At 49.4% G+C, this 20,305-nt stretch overlaps 1 protein-coding gene across 3 annotated transcripts in view; it reads right to left on the reverse strand.

Annotated features, from left to right (window-relative positions):
• HIP1 (huntingtin interacting protein 1) overlaps nt 1-20,075 on the reverse strand; it is a 146,992-nt gene extending 126,917 nt beyond the window's left edge. For all 3 annotated transcript variants that reach the window (XM_069486352.1, XM_069486354.1, XM_069486351.1), the window contains exon 1: nt 19,956-20,075. In XM_069486352.1, the coding sequence (XP_069342453.1) occupies nt 19,956-20,075 (120 nt within the window). The remainder of the gene's footprint in view (nt 1-19,955) is intronic.
• Nucleotides 20,076-20,305: the final 230 nt, after the last annotated feature.

Here is a 20,305-nt window from a genome sequence, read left to right on the forward strand (position 1 = left end):
CTATATGGTCTTTTGGCTCCCTATCAGAACTGCGCACTATCTGTGGCAATACCACACTAGAGAAGGCCCAGAATTTCCCTAAAACTGTTAATGTGCTGTGGGTACAATGTGTAACATAGCACAACTTGTGTTATCAGGACATTCTTCACAAAAGACTTACAGGTTAGCAAAACCTGAAGATTCTGAGTTCTAATGTCTTCTATTTGCGGATAAATAGTCTCCAAATTTTGGGGTTGGAACATCATTTGAGTAACTCTTTCACAAAGTATTACAATTACATTGCTTAGGCTTTTTTTTTTTTTTTTTTTTGTAGAAAAATAGAGATGGGGTCTCACTCTTGCTCAGGCTGGTCTTGAACTCATGACCTCAAGCGATCCTCCCACCTCGGCCTCCCACAGTGCTAGGATTACAGGTGTGAGCCACCGCGCTCGGCCGCCTAGGTTGGTCTTGAACTCCTGGGCTCAAGTGATCGTCCCACCTCAGCCTCCCAAGTAGCTGGGACTACAGGTATGTACCATCACACCTGCTGCTTAGCCTTTTACATACTAGCATTAATAATTCATGATGCTTATGTACTGATCACCAAACAAGTACTAATAAAATCTTGGTTATAACAGGAGAGAAAAGAGATGGTGACATGTGGACAGCTGCAGGCATACAAAGACTGAGAGAGTTCACGGCACGGAACTTCTTTAAGACGCTATTTAGTTTCTCTCCCCACAAAAACATAAGTTCAGCCCCAAAGTTCAGACGAGCTCCTAGAATAGTCCCATTTACAGTCTAGAAGGGACATTTGAGATCCAAAACAATATAATCCCAACAGTTTTATACTCTCTTGACATTATCCTGACCACCAATGAGTCCAAGATGAAGACCAGAGAATAGAGTAGGTGGGAAGCTCTTTGCCCCCACAGAAGGCCCCCGGATGCCATCAGGATCGGCATCAGTGGCATTTCAGTCCAGACTTCTATTTGAGGCATGAACTCTTTCCTGGCCTCTGTGTCTGCAGCTGTCTTTCCACAGTAAAGATCCCAGCGCCCCATCCCTTGTCACCTGCTGCTTGTCAGCCAGCACTTGAGAGACAGTGATGCCATGAGGGGTGGGGGAGTCTCCCGCAGGGTGGGCTCCTCCATCGGGCCCCCTGCCAGTCCTGGGGCGAGGGGGCAGAGCGGCTCTCACCAACCCCTCCCCTGTGCACAGCTCTCCTGGGCTTGGCAGGGCGGGAGGGCACACTCGCCTGGGTCACTTTCCAAGAAGGAAGTATTTTTAAATAGAGACGAGAAGGAATTATCTAGAAACGACTGCCTGGCAACAGAAATCTAAACCCCAAGCCCCACGCTGGTGACAGTCTTAGGATGAACACCTGGTAATTCCATAATTAAAACATTGCCAGCACACCGCCGCTCTGCTCCCTGCAGCCCCACAGAAAACCTGGTGTAACTTCGCTCCTTTTCGGGGGGAAAAAAAAAGTTATTTTCTTCCCCTTCTTCTCTGTTCAGACATAACATCATCAACATAGCTCTTTAAATATCTGCGCTGGAAGGCTATATTTAGCCACTATTTGGCCCTCAAAATGAGCCTGATTTCCTGTGGCAAAAAGTTCTCAGCAACCAGGAGAGAGGCCAGGAGAATTCCGAGGCACCGACAGACAGCTCTGAAGCTTGAGATGTTCAAATAGCGTTTTTAAAAAAAAGGAGCTAACTGCTTTTTCTGGATAGGTGACTGGCACCCAAGACAGTGGGAGGAAAATAACAAGACGGTGTGTTTGGGCTGAATATTTCCAAAGTCATCCTGGAGGACAGCTTGACACGGGGCAGCTATTTGGGCCATAATCATAGCTGGTATCCAGACAGCCTCTTCCCCAGAGGCAGGAGGGGCATCTACACAGTCATTCACTTAGTCATCTGCTCACTCACTCGTTCACGCACTCACTCATTCACTCATTCATGCTTTCATTCATTCACTCACTCATTTACTCAGTCATTCATTCATTGATTCACTCACTCATTTGCTCACTGACTCACTCATTCACTTATTCATGCTTTCATTCATTCACTCACTCAGTCATTCATTCACTCCTTTATTCACTCACTTCATTCATTCATTCACTCACTCACTCCCTCATTCATTCACTCAACACATTTCCTTGATGGTCCCTGTGTGCAAAGCCCTGTGGCCCACAGGAGCTCCAGGTCCTAGGACAGACAAGACATACAAACCAGGGGACTAGAAGGCCACCCCTAGGGAGGGCCCTTGCAGGGACACCAAGTGAGTGTCATGGGGAGCCTGGAGGGCAGTGGCACTTCCACTGGAGGTATCAGGGAAGGCTTCAGGAGGGAGGGGACACAACAGCCAGCAGCGGCTACTGCTCCAGACCCTCTCTCATTCACCCCCCTCAGCAAGCCCAGATGTCAGTACAAGATCCCGCATCACAGATGAGGAACTCTCCCCAGGCCTCCACAGGATACTAAGGACCAAACCTGAAGCTGGAACTAAGACGGTCTGACTGCAAAGTCTGACCGCTCTCCCGTGCCAGGCCCCCTGCTACCGGTGGAGGTCGCCACTGCGTATGCAGTTTCTACTCCAGTTCTGCCTCCGAGACCTACAACACGATGGAGCAGCTCCTCTTTGGAGTGGGTACTGGACCTTCTCTGTCCTCTGCTACAGCCTGGACTACCCTCCCCTGCGTCCTCAGCAACCGTCCTGTGCTGTCCCTCTGCGTGCGTGGGTCTCTGGAGTCCCCAGGGATGAAAGGCCCCGCGGGGGCGAGGGAATGCACATTCACTCAGTCCCGACTAAGGGTTTGCCAAGAGACGTGCCGTTCTTTCTTTCTTTTATTTTTTTTTTTAACATTTTAGTTCGAGATAATTTTAGACCTTCAGAAGAGTTGCAGAAATAGTGCAGAGTTCCCGTACACCCTTCACCCAGCTTCCCCTTACATTAACTAACATCTTATCTAACCGCAGAAGAGTCATCAAACTAAGAAATTCCCTGGGATACTATCCTATGAGCTGGACTACAGAGTTAATTTGGATTTCATCAGTTTTCCCACTACTGTTCTCCTTCTGTTCCAGGATCCAATCTGGGGTCCCACGTTGCATAACTGTCATGTCTCCTTGTTCTCCTCCCACCTGTGACAGTGTCTTAGCCTTTCCGGGTCTTCGTGACCCTGACACTTTTGCAGAGTACCGGTTAGGTACTTCGTAGAACATCCCTCCATATGGGCTCGTCTGATGCTTTCTCATGATAAAGTTAAGATTATGCACTTTGGGCAAGAAAGCCACAGGGCGAGGTGCCTAGATCACTCCATCCCACCAAGGGCCTTCTTGAGTGTCACTGGATCCTCAGGGCAACCGTGCGAGGCAAGCGTTGTTATCGCCACCGTACAGATGGGGAAACCGAGGCAAAGAGGTTAAGGCATTTGCCCAAGGCTACAGTGGTGAGGAGTGGCCCAGACAGAATGTGAATGGAGTTTTGTCCTTGGATCTTTCCATTATATACCAACCTGCTACTTCAATCCTTTCTAGTTCAAAGTAATTTCATCATGACCTTGACTGAACCCAGAAAGTTGGATTTAGATGGTCAGTTGCTCTAATCATTCCTAGTCCTATGAGTGTGATTTTAAAACCGATGAGTAATAAGGAAAACAGCTAACATTTATTGAGCACCTACTAGTTCCCTGGCACAGTGCTTCACTTCATGATGTGTGAGGTATGTCTTTCAAATTATTCCAACACCACAATGGAGTAGATACCACAGGGGCACAATTCTTTAATCCAAACTCTTGGCCAAGTGTGTTTGAGAATTTAGAATGTGGGGATCTGGGCGACACTCTCTACTCGGGCGCAGTAATGTTCTGCACAGAGCGTGTGGGTGGGCACACTAGGATGGGCACAGACTGAAGACTAAGGAGGATGCAGAGAAGTGCAAATCTGGTCCCAAGCTTTGAAAAAAACTTTTGGATTTTAGAGCTTCGGGGATTTCAGAATTGTAGATGAGAGATGGTGGGCCTGTACTATTAGGTAAAGCAATTTGCAGATGAGGAAACGGAGGCTTAGAGGGTCTCACGGCCAGTCTAGACTCAGACCTGCCCCAGATTCTGAGGCCCACGGCAGAACAGTGGCTGGGAATCTACCCCAGGCATTTAAGACTCTCTCCTGCTACTTGGTTTTTATTTTCCATTTCCCATGACAAAAGACATAATAAATATATTAAACTGGCACACATAATAAATGGACATAAATAAATTTTCACAACTTCCTGGCTCTGAGATGCCTTTGCAACAGGGGACGAAGGAGATGACCACACCCTCACCGTCACCCCTAGGATACGGTTACTGTCTTTCTAGGAATTAGAGGATATTTTTTCTCCTCCCAGAGAAACATCATTAATGCCATCAGATCAGTCCAGCCCAGCCCCAAGTTCTGCCTCTAACCTACCTCTGTGGCACAGGACACCCTCAACAGCTCAGACTTCCCTTCATACTATGCCATAGCTAAATCATCTATGAACTGATTCAAACTCCTTGTGGCCTTATAAACACGTTTCGTCTGCTCTGCCCTTTGGGTTAGATGTGTCTTACTCCTCACCGTGGGAGGTGAAGCGTCCTTTCATTTTCCCTATAATTATTATACTTTCCGGTTTGCAGATCCGGGTGGAAAGTTCCAGAGAGCAACAATCGCTACTGATCTATGTCTTTGTCACAATTCCTGACTTCTTACAAAGCCCCTCCCTGCCCATTTGCATTCTCACATGACCCTGGGATGATGAAATTGATGGAGTATCTATTGTATTCAGTGGCAATTTACACATTCGAGGGACAGTTGTGGGTCCATTAGTGACAAACACACAGAAACCCAAGCGAACGATCAAAGACAATTAATGACTCCTGGAATAACAAAAATTTGTGCAGGAAAGGAAAAGATATCAAATTATACCAGGAGCTCAGCTGCCCCTAGCATTTACAGAGTCGTCATAAAGTTGACACTGAATATAGAGTTCAGAGTCTCTGGGGGGACAGGGAGGGAAAGTGTTTGTCATGGGAAGTGGGGGGACATGCGTGGAAATGAACACCTGGCGTTTATCCTCCACGATGGCAGGTTCATAATAGTAGCTACAACTAGAGCAGTTTAAAGAATGAGCTGGTTGCTTTTGAGAACCAGGAAATGGTTGGAGAAAGGGAAAGAGTGAGGTTGGGAGACTGTCATTTTTTGGTAACAAGCCTGTGGAACTATCTGACTCTCGTAACTACATATGTGTATAACTGATGAAAATAAAATGCAAAACAGAAAATCAAGATCACACAACAGGTCACAGGCGGAGCCACGGCTTAAACCCCCGTCTTCCGACTTGGAGCCAATGATGTTCCCAGCCCACCGGCACGCTTGCCTTTGTCTTTCCAGACCAGACAATTCTCTCGGCATCCCTCCCTCATGTTAGCTCTTAGCTCTGAGCAGACTTTGTGTCGCAATGTCTTTCCTGAGGCTGTAGAACCAGAAATGCAGATTCCTCCAAGCATGCAGTTCTCCCAAGGCCCTGTACAAAGGTGAGCCAGTGCGTTCAGGTCGCGGTCCAGGTAAACACCTCCTGAGATTTCCCGGCAACTCTTTCTGTGCTTCTCCTCAAGTGCAAACTCAGGGACTTCCCCGTGCAGATCCTCACCTAGATATCCCTCAACTCAGGCCTACCCAGTGAGCACATAAACTAGGAAGCTGGGACCTATTCATTTACTTATCCAACATCTGTGCACCTACTCTATGCCAAAGAGCACTCCAGCCCCCCAAACTCAGATGCTATTGAGCACTAGTAAGAGAGTGGTAACTGCTGATATTTCCGAATGCGCACATGTAAGGCACTGTGCTGAGCACTTTTCACGCATTATGTCATTTAATCTTTTCAACAGCTCTACAAGATAAGTATTCTTATGACTGTCGGTGTTCTTTCAATGGATCTCTGCTTAACAGGATTAAATCAAAGACCATTCTTCACATGACACCAAGAACTAGGGAGGAAAAGTCAACGCATGAAGCTGGTGGGAGACAACATACAGCAGTGGGGACTCCGGGGAACCAAACTGCTTATGCACTGGCTACAGGGTTCAAGTTTATTTTTAAAAATGAAAAGATACATATCTGTGGCTGCCAGTGTGCAATCACTTACTAAAGACTCCCTGATAACCTTTCTAACTCTAACATTTTCTAAGTCAAATAGGTTTAGTAGTTTGGGCCACAGGTTTATTGCAATGGCATCATATTCAGACACCCCAGGTGGCCTCTGATTTAGTGTCAAAAGGTTTTTCTGGAAAATTATTTTTGTTACATGCTACAAGCTAGGCCTAACGGGTGAACACTAGGAAGGTCAGGATCACAAGACACCCCCAAAATTGTGCAGTGCTCAACCGGTGCAACCGTACCTGGCAGCCCTAAGCAGAGGGTAGATGTGACTAAGTGCAAAAGGCTTCTGCACTGACTGAGTTCTCTTTTGGGTGGCCAGATCTTCCGGGGGGGGGGGGTGGTGTGAGTGGAGAAAGGCCCACATAACCAATGCAGAAGAAGTTACCCATGTGCAGCCAAGGTTGCCCAGGAGGGAGGGACTCCTAGAGAGGGGAAAGCCAAACAGAATTCCAAAGCTGAGCATCAGGACAGCAAAGCTCGTGTAACAAGGGCCAGGTGCTACTGAAAGGTAGTGGGTTCTGACGGGGCTGCGACCTCAGTGGTGTTACCGTCGGTGTAGCTGACTGGCTGCTACTTCAGTAACTGCGCTTTCACAGAACCACCAACTTTCTAAGCCTTTGGGGCGATCTCACCTAACAGCCCTCATTTCACAGATCCAGGCTGAAGACCTACCGAGGGTAGAACACAGAGAGCCACAGCTTGGAGAAGCGAGACTTCCCGGTTCCTAATCCGGTATTGTGGGAGCTCCTGGCTGCCCTGCAGCTAAGCCCAGGAACGCTGGAACATTCCAGACCACCACCGTGAGCCTGAGTAAGTATCTGGACACACCAGGCCCACCCTGGGGGACGGTACTTACTTATTCTCCCTGCTTCCTGTCCGTAAGTCAGCTCTCTTTCCAGCAGAGATGCCACCGTGATCCTACACTTACCCTGGGATTTCCCACTCGCCTTTTTTAATAGACAGCACAGCACTTGATCAAAAAAAAAAAAATTTGTTTTAAGGTTAAGTAAATTACATCCGTGATCCTCACACTTGGAACTGTACCAAAGAATTCCAGAGCCCAGCAGGAAAAAATGTTTTGAACAGGCTGCTGAATTGTTTTTCCAGGATAAAGGTTCTGTGAATGAGCGCCAAGTGTGGAAATGCAATGTCTGATCTGTGGCCACCACAAGCACCAGTGAAATAACAAGTATTCCTTTAGGTCTGAAAGGTGGCCTGTTTGTGCAGGGAGGCGGGCGTCCCTTAGGCCTCTTGCCCTGTAGCCTGAGTTACCTGTTCTCCTGTATTGGTTTTCTGTTGTAACAAATTAGCACAAACTCAGCAGCTTAAAATGACAGCCAAGTATTATCTCACAGTTCTGTAGATTAGAAGGCCAAAGGGTCTCCCTGGGCTGAAATCAAGGTGTCAGCAAGACTGTCTCCCGTACTGGAGGTCCCCTGGGAAGAATCTGCTTCCAAGATCATTCAGGTTGTTGGTAGAATCCAATTCCTTGTAGATCTAGGCCCAGGTCCCCGTGTCCTTGCTGGCCACCCTTAGCTCCTACAGGTCACCCTCCGGCCCTCCCACATCTCAGAGTCAGCAACAGTGCATGGAATCTTTCTCAGGCTTGGAATCTCTCTTGTGCTTGCAGCGGGAGAAGGTTCTCTACTTTTAAGGGCCTATGTGGTCAGGTTGGGCCCATCTGCATAATCAAGATACTCCCCCTATCTTAAGGTCCTTAATTACATCTACAAAGTCCTTTCTGCCATGTAACATATTAACAGACGACAGTGTTAGGGAGTGGATATGTTGGGGGCAGGGCATCGTTCTGCCTACCATTCACACTTCTAAGCCAATGAAAGGACGCCATGAGCCCCACTGTGCAATGTAAATCAGGAATATCTGCTCCCAGTCCCCTGGCTCTAGACACAAAAGCCTCCCTCTTTGTCCCTCCCACTGAATTCTCCACTCTTTCAATGCACTCACCTTTATGCTACTAGTGCTGCTAAAACTTCTATTTCAGTCCAATGTGAAACAGATTGAATATGTTCACATAGCCATTGGGCACCTGCCTTGGAGTAGGCGTGGGCCTATTCCATTTTCTGTTATAGCAACAGTCCAATGCAGTCAGGTCCTTGACAGGCATCATTAGTTCATTCAACACCCATTTACTGAGATCCCATTGTGTGCCAAGCATTGTGCTGGGGGTGGGGTGGGGGAAGAAGGCTAAGCTATGGGGAAGCTCCCAGTCCAGTGCGGGACACAGACCCGGACAGACACATTGATACGGCCTGACAAAAGCCACTGCCCCAGTACACAGAAACACAGCCAAATAAACCTGCCTGAAAGAGTAGGGGAAATGGGAGATGTTCCCAAGAGGGGACACCTGAGGTGGGACTTAAGGATGAAGAAGAGTTTGGCAGGTGGACAAAATGGGACAGGTCTCTTAGGCAGAAAAAAAAAATGGCACCACCTGGAAAATCACAGGGCAGGGAGCAGCGGGCTGTGTCAGCCGGGCCCTGAGGGCTTGGGGGGCAGGGATGCTAGGCCGCAGGGATGGGGGGCAGCGGGGCACAGGGGGTCAGGTCTAGCGAGGTGGGGCTCTGTGCCAGGCCAGAGAGCTTGGGTTTCAGCTTAGAGTAATGCAGAACAAACAGAGGTTTTTAAAATGCGGGGTGATACAAGCAGCTGACCCTTTTAAAAGAGAGAACCCTGACAGCTAGGAAGAGAGTGACTTCATGAGGGTAGGGCCCGGAGGGCAGCAGGCCCAGGCAACTCCGAGGCAGAGGCAGTGGGTGGAGGAGCGATGTGGAGCACGAGGACACAGAAACACGAGCACTCAGGGGCTAGCTGTGGGGGTGCAGAATAGGGGGTGTCAAGGACGACTGGGAGAATTTCTGCTTGAATAACCAGAGATGGTTTATAAACGGAGACTCCCCAAAACTGAGAACAAAGGAGAAGGAGACAGAGCTCAGGCAGCAACGGGCAGAGACTGCACAGGGAGGTCTCACCCTGATCAAGGCTCTCGAGGGAAACGGGAGAGCCCCAGGTCACCTCCAAGCATGAGCCAGGGAGCTGACATCCAATAGGAGTTCCCTGAGAACACCCATAGTTATGTTGGAGAGCTGGCCTCTTAAGACGGGGCCTTCCTTGGTGGCTCCAATTGTGTGGCTTCACTTCCAGATGCAGGGTCAGCTCATCAGGGTTCACGGTTCAGAACTGGAACCAAAAATGGCTGATGTTCATTCAGTTCTTTATTCAAAATATTTTATCCTTCATTCCACAAACCCTTATTGAGCGTTGCTTAGGGCCAGACACTGAGATAGGAAACTGAAGTTGCAAAGACGAATAAGGCACTCGACGTACATTTTTTTGAATGCCTACCATGTGCCAAGCCCAGAGAGGTGGCCAGCCCCTGGGTTGACCTGCTACTCCACAGGAAGTTTCCCGGGGTCTGGCTCAGAGAAGGGACCATGTAGCTCATGCCGGTGTCTCTCATTCTGAGGAATTATGGGAAATGGGAGGGAAGAATATAGCATCCGTCAAGACATACTCAAGCAAAACCAAACAGAGAAGGCATGTGCTTTCAGCCCAATATGGGAGAAGAGACACGGTGTGTGAGACATAATAACTCACACACAGCTACCTCCAAGCCTAAGAACTGTCCATTGTGGGCTGGCCCCAGGGACCATGCAACCAACCAGAGACCTCAAAGAACCACAGCTGGAAGGTAGCATTTCTGCCACGTTCCCAGATGACATTCCCCAAGCTCCCAGATTCGCATGGCGGCTCATCATGGCTCCATCATTCACGGCTTGATCAAAATCTTTGGAATACAAACCACCAAGCCTGGGGTTACACGCCCCAGGAGCCCACCACCCAGGTCTTTGATTTTATTTAAAACATGCTTTCTTTTAAGCCTGGAGACACACTTTCTTCTCTCATTCTCGTCTTTTGAGAACATTTCAACACCTAACCAATTTTGTATTTAACAGATATCCTGAGCCTTAGCTGGAGTAAAGCCCTCTGCTGGGTGCTGGGCAACATGCTAAAGGATGAGTGAGAGATTTAGGGCCTGTCTGGCACTAAGGAAGGTAGACACAAGACACAAATGGATGGAAGCCGCAACTTCAGCACACTGAAGGGCAACGTGCCAAGTGTGGGGTAATGACAGGTCTCTACTTCCCCGCTACAAGTTACAGCAGTACTGGGAAGATGCTGCTTGCAGATGCACGCTTCATAAATCAATAGTTCCCAGTTCTACGGCAGCACCAGGAATGCGTTCAAGGTGAGGCTGTATTTGAGAGAGACCTCAAGGAGGGGTGGACACCATCTCCTATTTCCTGGGAGGAGGTTTTTTTTTTTTTTTTTTTAGTTTATATTTTTAAATATAATACAAATACAGAAAATTACACAAAACTTGGCCAGGTGCAGGGGCTCATGCCTATAATCCTAGCACTCTGGGAGGCTGAAGCAGAAGGATCAGCTAAGGCCAGGTGTTCGAGACCAGCTTGGGCATCACGGTGAGACTCTGTCTCTAATAAAAATTAAAAAGTAAAAAATAAAAAGAGCTATACAGCTTTATGAATTATCATAAACCACTACCCAGGCTAACAGACTGCTAGCAGACCTCAGAATCGTCCCTTGCACACTTTCCTAATCACTAACCTCCCCTGCACCCAAGGATAACTTTTACAGGACTTTTATGGTAATCACTTCCTTTTTTTCTTTACAAATTTACCATCTAAGCAAGTACCCCTAAATAATGGCTTTGTTTCACCTGTTTTTTGAACCTAATACAAACGGAAGCATACAGAAAGTGTACTTTTGTGTCTGCCTTTTCTTCACTGTGAACATTGTAAGATTCATCCATGTTGCTGAATATAACTAGAGTTTAGTCATTTTCATGGGTGTGTAGTATTCCAATGAAAGACTGTATCACAATTTATATAACCATCTTCTGCTGATGGACTCTTGGGTTGTTTCCAGGTTGTGACTATTATAAAACATGATTATAAATATTCTTCTAAATATCTTTTGGTACATGTACGTGCATTTCTGTTGGGTATATAACTAGCAGTGGAATTGCTGAGTTATTGAGTATGCATATCTGTAATTTTAGGATAATACCAGATGACTGTTTTCCACTGTTTTCAGTTCCACCTGTAGTACCTAAGCATTTTCATTGCTCCACATCTTGGCCAATGCTTAGTACTGTCAGGGTTTTTTTTTCCCCTTAATTTCAGCTATCCTGAAATGTTGGTAGTATGCTGGGCATGTAGCAGTATCTCATTGTAATTTGTTTTTTGGTTTTTTTTTTAAGAGATGAGGTCTCGCTCTGTCACCCAGGCTGGAGTGCAGTGGCGTGATCATAGGTCACTACAGCCTCAGAATCTTGGGCTCAAGTGATCCTTCCACCTTAGCCTCCCAGGTAGCTGGGACTACAGGTGCACATGACTGAGCCTAGCTAATTTTCTTCATTTTTTGTAGATACAGGATCTAACAATGTTGCCCAAGCTGGTCTCAAACTCTTGGCCTCAAGCGATCCTCCTGCCTCACCCTCCTGAGTAGCTGGGACTACAGGTATGAGCCACCATGCCTGGCTTCACTGTAATGTTAATTTGCACTTTTCTGATTACTAATGAAGTTGCACACCCTTTCATAGGTTTATTGGCAATTTGTTTATCCTCTTTCATGAAGTACCTCCTGCTTATTTTTCTATTGGGTTGTCTTTTTGTCTAAAGTTTTTTTTCTCTTAACTTTTGTATATATTCTGAATATAGGTCCTTTGATGGTTATGTGTGTTGCAAAAATTTTCTTCTGGGAGGAATTTTCAATGTTCCAATAAGCCAACTGGAAAAGACTTAGGGTAAAAAAAATCTCTGTACCTTTTCTAAGTTACCAGCCCCAGACCAGGCTTCAGCTTGAAAGGGAGAAATAGAAAGAAAGTATAGAATATGGGACAGACACGCCAGGTTCAAACCTCAGTTCTGCCACTTCCTGAGTGCTCTCGGGCGAGTCACTTAATCTCTCTGAGCCTCAGTGTCCATATATGAAAACTGACCACAATCACCTATTGCACAGTTGTTCAGTGGCTTAAAAGAGGTCATGTGTGAACAAGTTTTTAAGCTACAACCAGTGTGAGCGGTTGTTAAACAGAAGCCCTAAGCCACACTGGCTTCCTGAATAGTGCAGACAGGCTTCCTCTGCTGCCTCATATGGTATTAGCAGAGGCAGCAACAGCAACCTTTCCCATCCAAAAAAATATGCAATTTTCTCTTCCTCTGTCTCAGCCAGCGGACACCTTAAATCCCAGTCCCTCTCCCCTCACAAGCATCAGACTATCCTGCCCACAAGCTGGGAAGAGGGTTCCTCCCTGCCTGCCCAGGCAGGAAAACAGGAAGCAGCCTCCACCCTGTCGGGAGGTGGGGCTGACAAGTTCCCTTTCCCAGGTGGGCATCTCTCCAGGCCATCAGCCCTCCTAGATGCAGCAGAGGGCTGGCTGCAGGCCCACCGCAGCACCGCCACACCCAGATCTCCTGCACACTTGGTCCTGGCAGTGGAGTGAGTGAGCCAAGGGATGGTGAGGACAAACAATCTCATTGGTGCTTTGCAGACATGCCAGACAGGGACCCTTTTCAGCACCCAAGCAGGCCAGGGAATCTGCTCTTCTGAGCCACAAGGACACTCCCCATCCCTTCCTAAGGTGCACCACCAGCTTTCAAGAGCCTTTCGACCCTGGTACCTGGTCCCCATTCCATATACAGGAGCCCTGAAAACTCTTTTCAAGAGAGCAGTTGGGAGCTCAGTAGAAACACGTGTCCTTATTTCACAGTGCGAAAGCTGGCTTGCAAAAATTTTATAAGCTAAAATATTTGAGAGCTGGAAGGACCCTCTAAAATCTTTTCCAACTTCATTTTAAAACGAGAAATTATGTAGCAGAGCCAGATTTTCTCAGTCTCTGGGGAGTGTTCTCATGTTACTTTGCACTCACCCTAACTTCCCTTATCCCCTGCCCCAAACTCCAGCACCTGCACACAGGCCACCGCCAGTCAGCCACGTCCAGGTGCCTGAGGCACGAGGCCAGTCCCTCTCCCTTTCTGGTGATATCTACTAGCTCAGAAAGGTCCCGCCTTAATCAGAAAGCAGCCCTGGGAAGGCCAAGACCATGTTTTAGGAATGCTTATAAAGTGTTCTCAACTTTGTAGAAACTCAAATAGTCAACCTCGAGCCCTAATTCTGTTCCTCGGCCCTAGAGGCTCTCGTGGGTTCTACAGCCTAACTCTCAGGGAGTGGGACGGGGGCTTCCATGGCATTGTGGGTGCACGGGCCTGGCACACAAGGCAGGACATGGTAAGAGTTACTCATTGGAGACTGGGTGCGGTGGCTCATGCCTGGAATCCTAGCACTCTGGGAGGATGAGGTGGGAGGACTGCTGGAGGCCAGGAGTTTTGAGGTTGCAGTGAGCTATGATGACACCACTGCACTCTAGCTGGGGTGACAGCGCAAGACTTTGTCTCAAAAAAAAAAAAAAAAAAAAAATTACTCATTGGAGAAATGAAAGGAGACCGAGGGAGAATCTCTAAAATATGTAAAGGAAAAGTGCTCTGCAAGTAGGGACCTGCCCGCAGCACTCGGATCCTCCTACTGTTTTATGTTCATACATTTGGCAAACAGGCACTGGTGCCTGCCTCATGCAAGGGTCTACACCGGCCACTGAGACCCAGATCCTGCCCGTGAGAGGTTACAGTCGGGAAGGGAAGCCAAGATGCGGGCTTGGATGAAGGCGAGAACACATGGTGGCTAAGGGCCCCGGCTCACTTGAATATGTGAGCCGGCTGCAGCCAGACTGCAGGGGCTGTCTGGTGGAGGGATGCAAGGTAAGGTAAGGCTGGAAAAGGACAGGGACCAGGGACCCTGATGGTGCCACATCATGCAGGGTCTCGAGGGAGCCAGCAAAGGTTCTTGAAAAAAGGGAGTCACAGAAACAGTGCTGGACTTCAGGGACCCTCTGTCAGGCATAGGCTGCTTAGGGGGCAAGGGCGGATGGGAGGCCAAAAGTCCAGGCAGGAGGTAATAAGGGCAGGGACAGCGAGAAGCAAAGGATAGACAAGAGAAACCTCCTAGAGGGGAGTCAACAGAATGCAGCTGTCGGGGAAGAAGGGAGGGAGGACTCACAACTAACACCAGAGAGAAGGGGGGCTACGGCCAGGGCCTCCAGGTGGTGGAGGTGTCCAGTGGGAAGTGGTCATGCAGACTGGGAAGTCAGGAGGGTGAGGCGGGGAGGTGAGAACAGAAACCCTCACACGGAGGTGAGGGCAGAGGAAGTGGACAGGAGATGAAAGAGAAGTGGGGTGAGGACAGCGCTGTGGGAACCCCCAGCATCTGGGGGAGGAAAGAGGAAGACAGCAGGAGGGCACCAGGCAGTGACAAGGGACAGACAGCGACCTGTCTGGAAAGCCAGGCTCAGGGGCTGGTCCTCTGGATTTCAGTCCCTGATCTGTCACTCGCCTACTTCGGATCCGTGAGCTCGCTACTAAGCCCTGGAAGCCTCGCTTTCCTGCTCTGTGACACGGGGACTGTAATTCATCAGTTTGTTGCGAGGGCGGGAAAGGCTGCTTGTGTGAGGCCTTTCCTGCGGGCACAGAGCAAGTGGGCAGTAATGTTGGCTACCGTCAGGACCAGCAGCGGGAGGAAACCCAGAAGAGTGAAAACAGGGACCCAGAGAAAGCTCTTGGCCTCCTTCCTACGTTTTCAATGCCCACCAAGGGAGTGAGGAGGGCACAGAACCTTTTATATTAAGAAGCTGTCACTGATCGTGAAGTAAATGGGGAAACAGGTGCACTCCCTGCAAGAAGGCACCTGCTCATACCTCAGATAATGTGTGCACTTTGGACACTTGGTCAGTGGGCAGTAGGGGAAGGAGTGCCAGGTATGAGGCTCAGGGCACCACCTAGCGTGGTCCTGAGCATTTGCATTTACAAAGAACAAACCTAAGATACAGATTCTTCTCACCTGCAGGAAGCAGGCCCTGGGCCATCTTGTTTTTTGGGGGTATAACCTGAGCTACCCCAGAGCCCACAGGGTACCAGGACCGTACAGAGTCCTTGCACAGTGGGGCTGAGTAAAACAGTATATTTGAAAAGAACTCTGCAGATAATTCTAACACGCAGCCAGGGTTGAGAACTACTAATCCTTCTACTCCAACCCTAAGTTGTTTTTTTTTTTTTTTTTTTTTGGATGCAGGGTCTTGCTCTGCTGCCCCAGCTAGAGTGCAGTGGTGTCATCATAGCTCACTACAACCTCAAATGCCTGGGCTCCGGTGATCCTCCTGCCACAGCCTCCCAGCTGGGACTACAGGTGCTTGCCATCATTCCCGGCTAATTTTTCTATTATTTGTAGAGCCAGGATCATGCTCTTGCTCAGGCTGGTCTCAAACTCTCGGTCTCAAGCAATCCTCCCGCCTCAGCTTCCCAAGTGCTAGGATTACAGGTGTTAACCACTGCACCCGGCCTAACCCTAAAATTTTCCAGCTGGTGAATCGAAGCCTGAGCATCTGCTGAAGAGTATGAGCAAGATGGCAGAAATACCCCAACTTAAGCATGGAGAAAGGGACTTTGGATCTGATTTTGAAGTCCTAGCTTCTTTGTTTACTTGCTGTGTGACCTTGCTGTGTCACTCAGCCTCTCTGAGCCGGAGCTATAAAATGGGATATAAATCAGCTAGCATGTTCCTAGTACCCAGCAGGCCCTCACTAAATATTTGTCTCTGTCTCTTCCTCTCTAGAAACCAAGGCTCTGCCCAATGCACGATTTGTTAAGATCCTTTACTCTGCGGTGTGCTCCACCCAAAGAGACTGTGACCAGAGTTTGGCCCCTCCTCTGAGAGTCTGTTCCTGCAGGCTCGTCCTTTCCTCTAATCCCAGAATTCACCTACTCCAGAGCTCAAACTTCAGCGTGCACAGACGTCCAGGCTCCAGCTAGCACAGGCTGTGATTCAGCAGGTCCAGGGCAGGGGCTGCCATCCTACAGCTCGGTGCTGCCAGGCCTCTGGCCACACAGAAGCAGCGAGGCTTGTCAGGGAGCCTCGCAGTGGCCAGTCCACTCCCCCGCTGATTCACCAGCTCCTCTGGGACTGGTCTCTTTATCTTACTCATCTCTGTGCCCCTCCACGGTATGTGCTCACTAAACGGATGTTGCAAGAATAAACAAACCACAGAGAAAACCATTTTCTGGCGAACTAAAAACAGACAGGGTATTTTGCTTGTCTGTGATGGGCAGCCCTCCTGGTTCATTCCAGAATCATCCTCTTGGCCGACGTGAGGACAGTGTGGTAGAACGGGCCTTGAGACTTGGAACCTGGAGTCCTGGCTTTGAATCCTGAACTTTTCACTCACCAATGGGATGACCCTGGGCAAGTGACCAAGCTCCATGAGTCACGATGTCCTCATCCATAAAACGAAGATTATAATACCTAACCATCGTGCAGCCCCAGTGATGGCTAAAGACATGCTTTATAAACTGTAAAGTGCTCCAGATAAGGTAACATCAATACAACAGGTTTTTTGAGGGCAAGAAGTACTTTTCATTTCTCTAAAGCCCAAAGGTTGCTTGCAATCCACTGGGTGGGGGACACACATCAGGGGTCTGGCTGGAGATGGGGCTGCGGCAGTGGCTGGGCCCTCAGGGTCCCTGGCATCCACTCTGGGAGGGACAGTGGCCAGGTGAAGTGCAAGGATGGTGCCACAAGAGCTGAGGAGGTGAGGCTTCCCGGAAGGAGTGAGGATACAAGGCTGGTTTCAGGGTACAGGTGTCGGGACACAGGAAGGCAGGCAAAGCGATCAGAATCCCCTGACAGGCGTGTGGGAGACAAGGTTAGGCCAGGAGCAAACCTGAGGCCATTAGGAAAAACCATCAAGTAATGACAGGTGTCTCCCGTGGACCAGGGCTTCCCTGCTGACCTGAGTAATCTTCTACCCTCAACTATGGCCTGTTCAGCAAGACACAGTCCTGCGCCCAAGGAGCTCATAGTTCACTGAGGGCCACACAGAGAGAGACGATGACAGTACAAGGTAACGGGAGCTAGCAGTTCACACACCCTGCTACCGGAGTTCAGAGGAGGGAGTGGCCAATTCTGCCCCTGTTGCCACCTCAGCCAATGAGTCTCCTCTGCACCCACCTGGATGTTCTCTGTTACCGCCACCCCACCCCCAGTACTGGAATGCCCCACCCCCTCCTGCACCCAGCAAGTGCTACTTTAATAACTCATGCTGAAAGGTGTGGTTTAGCCCTCCATGAGGGCTCCCCATCTTTTCCCACCCCCATAACCTGTACTTCATCCATGCACTCTTGGTAATTACCCTATTACCTGGTAACACTTCAGCCCCTCTAAGGAAAAGTTAATCACAGCCTGCACGACTGCTCACACTTCTGCTTTCTTATGTCTCGTCTCCCCAGTCAGATTATAACAGTCATCACTGAAATCGTGCTCTGTAGTTTGCAAAATGCTTTCATGCATATTATTTAATTTCATCCCCACCATAAACCTGCAAGGTAAGCATTATCTTTAGTTTACAATAAGGAACAGAGGCTTAGACAACTTGCCTGAGGCCACATAGCCCATACACATACCAGCTGTAAAACTCCAACATCTTCTATCTCCAATGCCAGGGACATACCTGCTCAGGACTCGGAGGCAGCACAAAGCAGTGATTAAAGCTTGGGACCACTTCTAGCTGTGTGATCTCTGGCAACTTACTTAACCTCTCTGTGCCTCAATTTCCTCAGAGTAAAATGTGGCTGATACCTACCTCATCAGTTCTTGTCTAGATTTAAAAAGGCAATATTCTAAGTACAATAAAGTACTTAGAATGGTGCCAAAATAATAATGTTACAATTATTATACCTTGGCTGAGTCTCATGATCTTAACTCACATTTTTCTTATACTTCATTTTTATATTTCATAATACATTTGATAGGTAGTCATTAAAGAAAAAAATTTTTTGCGATTGAGTAATGCTGGGTTTGTTCTCTTTTCTTTTTCTTTACTCTCCTACTCCCCTAAAGACTTTCAGCACTGACCTAGAGTCTCGTTAGGCCGTCCCTGGATAACAAGGGGACATGCCAGCCATGGGTGGAAACTTTCACAAACCTAATTTCTATCACTATAGTGGGTCAAAGTCTTAGGCATATTTCTCTGTTGCTCCAGTTTTTATTTATGTGAGACTCTAGAAGGAATGGGTTGTCATAAGATAACTCCTATTTATTTATTTTTCTTTCATTAAAAAAAAGAATATGCACACTGTTTCATGAAGCAAGAAGTGTCATGTGACTAGGCAACTAGCAGAGTCAGTAGCACCTGAGACTGACAGAAGACTTCCTTCTTTTCAGGAGTCCAGCCCATAAAGTTAGGGAGACAGATGTGAATGGGCATCTCTCCCTTCCCTCCTGGGGTGAGATGACCCAGGGAGAGGAGATTCCCTACTTCACACCATCCAGACACACCTGCCTGGGCCAGAGGTTTTCAGAGTAAGAAGAGAATAAAATCTTTTGGGGTGGAAAGTTTTCTTCTTTGCACGATTCCATATACAGAACCTCAGTCAGATCCTACTAGCTTTTCTATCTAAAACCCCGAAGCCCCGTCCCTCAAAGTATACAGGGTTTGGGGGAAGAAAAAGTGACACATACTTGCAGAACAAACACAGAAGGGGACCAGCCTCTGGCAGGAGAGGCCCAACAGGATCTTCAAAGGTTCCACTCTGAGAGCAAGAGCGGAGAACAAATCTACCCATACAACTTTGGCACTGGGATTAAAAGAAGTGTTGTACTCTTTGAAATGGATTTTACATACAAATGAACTGATGAACACCATAAACATGTCAGCTTTATTCAGTCCAATCAATACACCAGGCATTAAAAACTCTGAGGTAAAAATGGATTGTGGCTTTTTGTTGATGACACTGAGGAATTTTGGCCCCAAGCCCTGGTCAGGCCGGACAAATAGGGCAGTCTGCCTATGAGCTGTCAGGCACATCTTGGTGGATGAAACCAAGACCCCAAGTCAGGGCTCTGGGCACCCCTGGGCAGCTCATCCTGACCAGCAGCTGGCGGTCAGCCCAAGCACCCCCATTCCTGCCCCTGACTAGCACCCTATCGAGCCCCGGAGTCATTTTCCAAGCTCGGCCACACTTGGCATTTCCTACATTCCTCCTCTCCGCTCGGACCCCTTCTGCCCTGGCCTTAGAGTCGACAGCTGGGGCTGGCGAGAGCCAAGCAAGAGGCACCGAGGGGTGCTGAGGGGCGGGGGGCGGGGAGGAAGGGGTCGTGAGCGCAACCAAGAAGTGATCCGGAGGAGAAGAAAGGTCCCCCACCCTTCCCATTCCCAGCCCAGTGCCCCCAATCTCCGCCCGACACTTGCATCTCCAAGTGACACCCAGTGCGCTCCCCCTGCTTAGGAGCACCGCTTCCACTCGGCCCCCTTTTCGGTTCCCTCCCCTCGCCTTCCCTGTGCCCCCTGCCCGGTCCCCGCCCGCTCTGGCCCCTCCCGGCCGCGCGGCACGGATCCTGCCCGCTCCTCGGAGCCCGCTCCTGCCCCTCCTGCCCTTCTCCCCGGGACAGCTGGGATGGCCCGGGGTCCCCGACCTTCCCGGGATCACCTAGCTCTGCGCACCAGATGCCCCCTGCTCATGGCCCCTCGCCCCGTCCTCTCCTGGGCCTGCCAGACCCCTGCTCCCTTCAAAGTCCCTCTCGGACACCGCGTCTCTCAGGGTGCTTCAGCGATGCCCCGGGGTCCCCCGTCCTCACCTGAGTCCGCTCGAAGCTCTCGCGCTCCGCCGCCTCCAGCCCCGCACCAACCCCGCGCCGGCTCAGTACCTTGGGCAGCGGGTTGGGCACCTGCTTCATGGAGCTGGCCATCCGGTCCATGTCGCCGCGCGGAACCGAGTCAGGGGCCCTCGCCAGCCCCGGGATCCCCACCGCGCCACCCTCCCCGCCCTACCCGCGGGGATCCGGCGCTAACGGGACGGCTCCCTCCTCCCACTGGCTGGGAGCGCTGCCAGTCTCCCCACGGCCCCGCCCCTCGCCGAGAGGCTTCCCCGCCCGCCCCCGCCCTCTCCTAAGCCCCTCTGTCAGCTCGGTGGGGCTGGTCTCTCGGG

The sequence above is a fragment of the Eulemur rufifrons genome, chromosome 14 (genome assembly GCF_041146395.1).
Source record: "Eulemur rufifrons isolate Redbay chromosome 14, OSU_ERuf_1, whole genome shotgun sequence".
Lineage (NCBI taxonomy): Eukaryota > Metazoa > Chordata > Mammalia > Primates > Lemuridae > Eulemur > Eulemur rufifrons.